This window comes from Adelges cooleyi, unplaced genomic scaffold (genome assembly GCF_023614345.1).
Source record: "Adelges cooleyi isolate 19-005CV unplaced genomic scaffold, UGA_ACOO_1.1 ACOO_flye_CR_arks_rails_tigmint_CR_PRNA_519, whole genome shotgun sequence".
In the NCBI taxonomy this organism is placed as follows: domain Eukaryota; kingdom Metazoa; phylum Arthropoda; class Insecta; order Hemiptera; family Adelgidae; genus Adelges; species Adelges cooleyi.
Genome location: NW_026096208.1, coordinates 1,658,412 through 1,666,148, shown reverse-complemented (window position 1 = coordinate 1,666,148; position 7,737 = coordinate 1,658,412). Strand labels below are relative to the sequence as shown.

Genomic DNA, 7,737 nt, shown 5'->3' with positions numbered 1-7,737 from the left:
TATCTCTGAAACACTCCCTTTAATATGAATACAAAATGTATTAAGTATATAAAAAACACAAGCAGTTTATAACTAAACTTATTTTTGGAATTTCTCTGTATTATTTTTAAAGATTTAACATTATACATAAATTATTATTCATCTGTAGTATTTATAAGTATATTCCTAATATATTTTAATATTTATTTTAGGTTTTCGGATGTTGTTTTAGTTGTAGATAATGAACGGTTTCCCGCCCATCGTGATCTGTTAGCCTCACGCAGTAGTTATTTCAGGTAATAATATCATTAAGCATATTATTCTCTTTCTTGATTGATTGGTAAATTGTTCTAATGGTAAAATTTGTTTTTACTTTTTCACTATTTTTTAGAAAAGAATATTTTTTGATTTTTACGGTTAGGTTAGGCTCACTAATTTCCTAATCAACCAACCTAAATGTTTTTGAAAAAACAGCAACATCGATTGCCTTAAGATTTTTTACCGTTTTGTAATCTATAAGTTTTAGTTTACTTGCTTGATATAAATTGATACTACGAACCATTACCACTTATACATATTTATGACAACATTAATATATTTTTGTAAAACAAGTAAGCAAGTGATTTAGTAATTATGCAAACTAATTGCATGACTTATTACATAGCTGTTCATTATAATCTAACATACTCAAACAAAACGAAAGTAAATTGAGTAGCCCATACAGTGTGCCTTACTGGTTGTAGCACATACAATGCATTTTTTTATGCTAATATTCGATACCTTTTTTAGTGGATTACTGTGTAACGGTCATATAGAAACTTATCAAAAGGAGGTGCCAATAGAGGCAGGATCACCAACATCAATTAAAGAACTTCTTAAATATATTTATTTCGGTAAAATGAATTTAAGTGTTCTAGAGGTAACTTGTAATGTATATATTTAGAATATAAACATATTTTATAGAAAAGGATTTGTCGAATATATATATATATAGTTATATATGGTATGTATTTTTTATGAATTAGGGTAACGTTATTTTGGAGTTATTAATTCTCTCGAATATATGGCGTTTTACAAACTTACAATTTTCACTGTCCGAGTACTTGTGTAATAACATCAATGTTGACAGTGTGAGTGCACTGTTTGTTGTGGCATTTTACTATCAAATCAAAGAACTCGAAGTCGCATCAATCAATTTTATCGACGCACACGCTTTGGACGTATTGCAGTCTGAAGATTCTCAATCTTTGTCGGCCGTAATTATATTTTATAGCAAAAAATCAGCATTGCTCTTGTTAGCTGACTAGTTGTGACAGAAATATTAATTTTTAGGAAGCATTAATTATAATTCTCAGTCGTCCCAAGGCGTGTGCTAACGAATTGGATATATTCCGTGCGGTTTGTCAGTGGATCAAAAAAAACCAAGACCACCTTCGTCCTAACGATAAAATCGACATTTTATCGGCCGTCAGATATCAGCTTATGGACGATAAAGAACTGTCTGAAGTTAGGCGATCAGAGACGGTTTGTTCGGATAGAAATATTTTAGATGTCATAAAGAAGTCCCTCACACAAGTATTAAATGATCGAGGACGATTAGGTATGCTCAATGGCAATATAATATGTTAGGCAAACTATGTTGGTAACTACTACTTTATTCTTTAGTACCAAATGTGAATTTCGCTCAAGAAGATTCGATAGAGCTTACTCAAATTGACGGCGGTACCGTGATCATGTTGAATCATCCAATGAATATAAACTATATCGAAATGGAATTATGTTATTGGTGTGTTTTTATTTAATAATATTCTAATCAAAGATTTAGTATAATATTATTTGAATACCAATAAGGTTAAAATTTATTTTTTTCATGATTTATTTTAATATTTGTTAATTTAATTTATTCATGGATAAAAAAAATTGTAATTGCACCGACTTATAATAGTTTTTTTAAACTATTTTGCAAAACAATTATTTAAATACTGGATTTTTCCTTTTTTGCCATCCGTATTTATAAAAAGAAATACAACCATTTATTTGATCGACTTATTTAATTCTTTAGGATTGACTCTTATTACATTGAAGTATCAATAGATAAGTTTAGGTGGTTTCGTGTGATTGATCATTCAAATTACGATTGTTGGTCAATTCAACGTTTGTGGATTAACCGAATATATGTTAGATACATCCGTATTGTTGGCACCAAAAAATCCCTTAATAAGGCTTTTACTTTTAACATTTTAAAAGTCATGTACAATACGGACAAATTGCACTTGGTGGAAATCAAAAACGGATTAGTTGGTAAGGACAACACGGAAATAACTCGTTCTTTGAATAATTTAAAAAAAAACTCATATATCTAATTGACTGATTTTAATCTATTAGCTCCAAAGTACAATGTTGCTTTAACATCTATGGATGCGGCTGTAACCAAAGGAACTCCAAATTGGATTATCTACGAAATGGAGAATTCGCTCGATAAGATTAAAAACAACATTTTGTATGACAACAATAAAAACTGGTTTTTTGATCGTGGATATACATATCACGAGGTGAATTCGGGGTATATAGAGGTTCAACTCGCCCAACCGTATTTGCTAAGTTCAATGAGGTAATCGTTTACAGAATATTCACTTTTTACTTTGGTATCTATTTTTTAATTATAATACTTTTTGTGCCTGAAATATGTTTAAAAATAATTTTAGGTCAACTGTGGCAATACGATTAAGATTATATTAGTATTGTCATTATTTATAGGATGCTGCTTTGGGATGACAATAACGATACCTACGGTTACACTGTTCAGGTTTCAGTCAATCATGAAGATTGGGACTTGATAATAGATAAATCCAATAAACCGTGCCGATCGTGGCAGTTGTTGCAATTTGAACAAAGGCTGGTAGTGTATATACGTATTACTGGCGTTCACAGTTCACATCCTAACAATGTAAAATAATTGATCTAAGAATGTTTTTTAGACATTGTTAAAAAAAACTTTTTTTTTTGTAGACTTTTAATTTAAAATATTTGGAGGCACCCGCTCAAGTATCGCTAGCTTTCATCATCAAAAAACCGTGGAAGTCGATATCGTGGCTATTAAATCGGAAATAGCACCACCATTCGCCCGAAGGCCAACTTCTATATGGATTAATGGTTTTTTTTTACATATTATTATTATAGGTTACTATCAATTTTATTGCTTAATAAATATATATATTCAATTAAATTATTACTATTTTTTGTTACTTATGCACAAAAAAATATATCTAAATCAAATAATAAACAAGATAGTTCTAGTGTCGTTATCCATTTGACCGCGTTATCAGTAGGCTCTTTGAGTTTTGTAATGCATTATAAATATAAATAGCATTTAATGTAATGTTGACATACGACTATATATAATTTTTAGCTTCGATGCAGAGCGGCTTTACTGTGATGTGGGCTTCTGTTAAAATTCTGAGCTGTGAAAAAAAGAATAGAAAAGGCAAATGTATAGTAGTAGTTTTATCAAATTGTAAAATAACACCAACTTGAGTGTCTCCAATTATTATAAAAGCTACAAAAATGCGATTAGTTTAAGACAAAACTAGTGTCTTGTCCTTAATGAATCAATCAATTTTCTTGTGTATTTTGATTTATTGAAAATAGTAGAATAACATGTTTTTGTATTATACTCGAAGATACACTTGTATTAATATCGGGTGTTTGCTTGACAACGGTTTATCATTTTGTTTTCTTTATCGATGTGCAAAATGTTGTCACAAGAAACGAATTTAGCAAAATAACGACTGGAAAGGCATACAACTTTTTCTAAGGGTCTAAAAAGTGCTTTTAGTTCCTGGCGTGCAAATTATAAAATGTATTATCTACATTTTCTTTTTTTATGTAATGGTATATCAGATCAAAATTGTCTTTATCATAATTTAATAGGTAGATGAAAAAAAATAGTTAAGGGAACAAATGCCCTTGTATCCGGCCAGACATGTATTGACGTTTAACCCAAACAACCTTTCTGTAATACATTTCTTGGGTTTTTCGGTTAAAAAAAATACTGCTACAGTTTTTTTTATACTTAAGCTAATAAATCAAGACGGTTTCATTTCGATTTGAGGCGTTTTAACATTCTACTTGATATTAATTCTTAACCAGATGACACTGGTGAAATAATAACAAACTGTCACATTTTGTCTTGTAGCCATATATTAATAATCTAAAAAGAAAAAGATAATTGCCACATTTCTCATTACGGCTTATAAAATATTTAGAATGGTAAACTGGCACAATAAATTTAGCCGTTGGGTTTGTTATATTTATAGGTTAATTTTAAGTGCATTGTCTTTACAGTGTTTCTTTATCAATACCTATTTATATTTTTTAATATATAAAATGTACTATCGGCGGTAATATCACATTAACAATTTAATGCATTTTTTCACAAAGTGATTTTATCAACAAGGAATTGTTTTAGTGATTAGTTTTTACCTTAGTGACTGGAATAATGCTATTATTTTAAATTCTTTCGATTTTCTTTACTCTAATCCTAATTTATTTTTTTATCACAATTGTTGCTATTTAAGTACATTTTTTAAACACTATAGACGTATTAAAAGTAACAGTATATGGTTTGTTTGATTATCAAATCACAAAAACAAAATTTAGGACAAAGCGATACTAATTATAATTTTTTTATGTTTTCAAAATTTTAAATTAAATTCCTCCCGTTTTTCCACAAACTCTCAGAAAATAATTACAGTGATAAATATCCAGTTATTATCTGATAAATATGAATATCATTTTTAGACAGGTTCAAAAAATTTGATTATTTTTGCCTGCACAAGAAAAGTGGGTACATCTCGGTGAAAACAAGCATTTTTTGGCCAGTCGAAATTGTATACTTCATTATCTATTTAAATAACACTACAAGATGGAATATTTCTTAAAATGAAGCATTACTTAGTATTTTTTTAAGACACGTGGTTCTAACTACTGGTGAATAGAAGCATATGAATTCGAGATTATAGCAATAGTTCAGTTTTGGCTAATTAAAAAAAAAAAGTTTTCTTTCCTTAAAATTTAGGGGGGGGGAATTTCGTTTTTATGGTTGAAAGTTTGTAGATTGCAATGAGTAAGGGTCAACATGTCAACTTTTTGAATACTGGATTAATTCCTTCGGATAGCAACTCTATAAATCGCAAATGTTATCTAGTTGGCAACTTTAAGGGAGTAAAAATTGGAAAAGTTCACTTCTTTACAGTTAAAATTTAAAAAAAGTACCATACTTAGTATATAAGTTTCAACATTTACTGGCTATAATTTCAAGGAAAATGGTTGAAATTTCTAGAGAGGAATATTTATTTGAGATTTAAATTTAGTAAGACCCATTTCCCACCCCTTTGCGGTGGGTTGCAAGTTGTTTTTTGGGTTTTTAGGGACTTTTAGTTCAAAATTTGTCTGGAGTTAGAACACTTATGTATACATAGCATGTTAAATCTTAAAAAAAAAAAAATGATCAAATCATTCCAATATTTTTATGGATACTATTTAGAGTGGCTCCAGTAAGTTTTGAGTTCTCAAGTACCAGTTTAAAGTTTTAATTAATTATTTAAAAAGTGAATTTATCACATTCAATCAACTCGGCCCAACTCGAGTCCCAACCCAAATTGGTTTGGTCCCTCAAGGTAGGTTTCCAATGTAATCGACGTTTGACAACGGTCAAGACAGCATAGTGCAATAACCCAGACTTGGAACAAAAACATTTTTTAACATATACTTAATAATTTTACAAAAAAAAAAAAAACAGGTGGGTATATTATAAACAATTGATATTAATTTATTTTAGTATGAAACGTACTATTTTTCACAAGTATATAACTGCGCCCTACAAATGTTCATATCGACTGAATCATTGTTATAAATTGCGTGGCAATACAAAACACATTTTACAGAGACATCAAATATGTTTTTAACGCTAGTATTTTTGCTAGAAGGTATATTTCTATTTATTTATTTTTTTAAGAAAAACTCGGAATGAATAACAAAACGATTTAGATGCAAAGTTTTACTGAGGTGACCTATATTTTAATAATGTGTTGTTTGTACTTTTCACCGTAAGGTTAATACCCAAGCATTTGGAAAGGCGTTCAAAGTTTTTATTATTATTATTTAAATGTAAAAAAAAATTCTTGATTAAGTATGGTAGATTGTGCTAATTTAGCGGTCACTGCGGTAGTGTGGATACTGGACTTGACTTTGGTACTTACTTGCTGTGCTGGTTTATGCTTTGAGTGTATTTGGTTTAAACTACATTAAAAATAATCAATAATCAGGTAGTGTTAACGGTCAGATTAATGATATGTTCATTGGTTGACGGGATACTTTTATTTTTGTTACTTTTAAAAAAGAAAACTTTATCGAGTTGGTGAATAAACGTGGCTGCGACCTGTTTCTCCAGGCTTTATCATGTTTCTACAAAGACAACTATAAAAATGTAGGGCAATTGTCAGTTTTCGAATTTGGTTTTATAAATGTATAGAAAAAAACCAGTACAGCGGAGTCGGGGCATAGTGGAGACGGGGAGGTCACAGGTTTACAGGAACTTTTATAAATTAAAGTGATAAAATTACTTTGAAATAAACGCTTTAATGCTTATTTGTAAATACAGCACCTCAATTTAATACTTTCAAACTTTGCAGGTTTATACTGTGCTTGGTTTGGACTGTACTGGCTTGAAAATACTAACTACCGATTTGCGTCGAAGCGTTTTTTCGAATGTGATTTTATCACTTTTAGATTTAAAAATTCCTGTAAACCTATGACCTACCCCATTATGCACCGAACCCACTGTACTGGTTTTTTATAACATAACAATATTAGCTCACGTTTGTCTGTAATTATACGTTTTATTTCTCCAAAACCACATTTGACGATTTTAGTAGGCTGATAAAAACTCAATAATTTCGGATTACCTCATTCCATTAGTGACAAAATTCGACAAGTAGGAAGGTCAATTTATATGTTTTTGGGGTCGGTGATTACTAATTTTAATATCAGTTCTACATTTTAATCAGCCAGAAAGAAATTAAGTAAAAAAAATAAATTGAATTTGTGTACACTTAAAGTCAAAAGTGGTACGTGAGCACAAATCTAGTATCATTCTGCATAAATATACATAAAATTGTTTTAATGATTTGATACATTTTTTTTTTTAAAGATATTAGGTGTTTTTATAAATACGCAATCTGCGAAAACACAGTTTTCCAGCAACTAAAATAAAACTGTAGCGCCGAACTTGCTTTCCGTTTAATATGTTATGAATACATATGAGTTCTAACTTGTGACAAATTTTCAACTTACATGTCTTAAAAGTCTAAAAAACTAAAAAAACAAAAATAATATGAAACCCCCCTAGGGGGCGGGAAATGAGTATAATTTAAATTTGATACAACTGACGTGTGCGGGCATACCAAATAAACATTCCTTATAAATTTCAACTCGATCCGACTCTTTTTCTTGAAATTATAGCCAGTAAAATTTAAAAGCTCGTACAGTTTTTTTTGTTTTTTCAAATATCGACTGTACAGAAGTAAACTTTTTCCACTTTTACCCCCCCTCCCCCTCCCCTGACTTCAAAGTACTAACTAGATGAAATTTGTGATTTATAGAGTTGATACTTGAAGGAATTGGTCGAGTATTAAAAAAGTTACAGTGTATACCGATAAAAAGAAAACACACATCAGATTAAAACCAATACCTTCGCCG

At 29.9% G+C, this 7,737-nt stretch overlaps 2 protein-coding genes across 2 annotated transcripts in view; both read left to right on the top strand.

Annotated features, from left to right (window-relative positions):
• Nucleotides 1-7,737, top strand: part of LOC126842387 (uncharacterized) — a 160,593-nt gene that overhangs the window by 66,290 nt on the left and 86,566 nt on the right. The gene's annotated exons all lie outside the window — the stretch shown is intronic.
• On the top strand, nucleotides 2,209-3,096 carry LOC126842407 (BTB/POZ domain-containing protein 9-like). Its single transcript, XM_050579423.1, has 4 exons — nucleotides 2,209-2,280; nucleotides 2,365-2,590; nucleotides 2,737-2,926; nucleotides 2,989-3,096. Exons 1-4 carry the CDS (start codon nucleotides 2,229-2,231, stop codon nucleotides 3,088-3,090), a joined length of 570 nt encoding a protein of 189 aa, XP_050435380.1. The 5' UTR covers nucleotides 2,209-2,228; the 3' UTR covers nucleotides 3,091-3,096.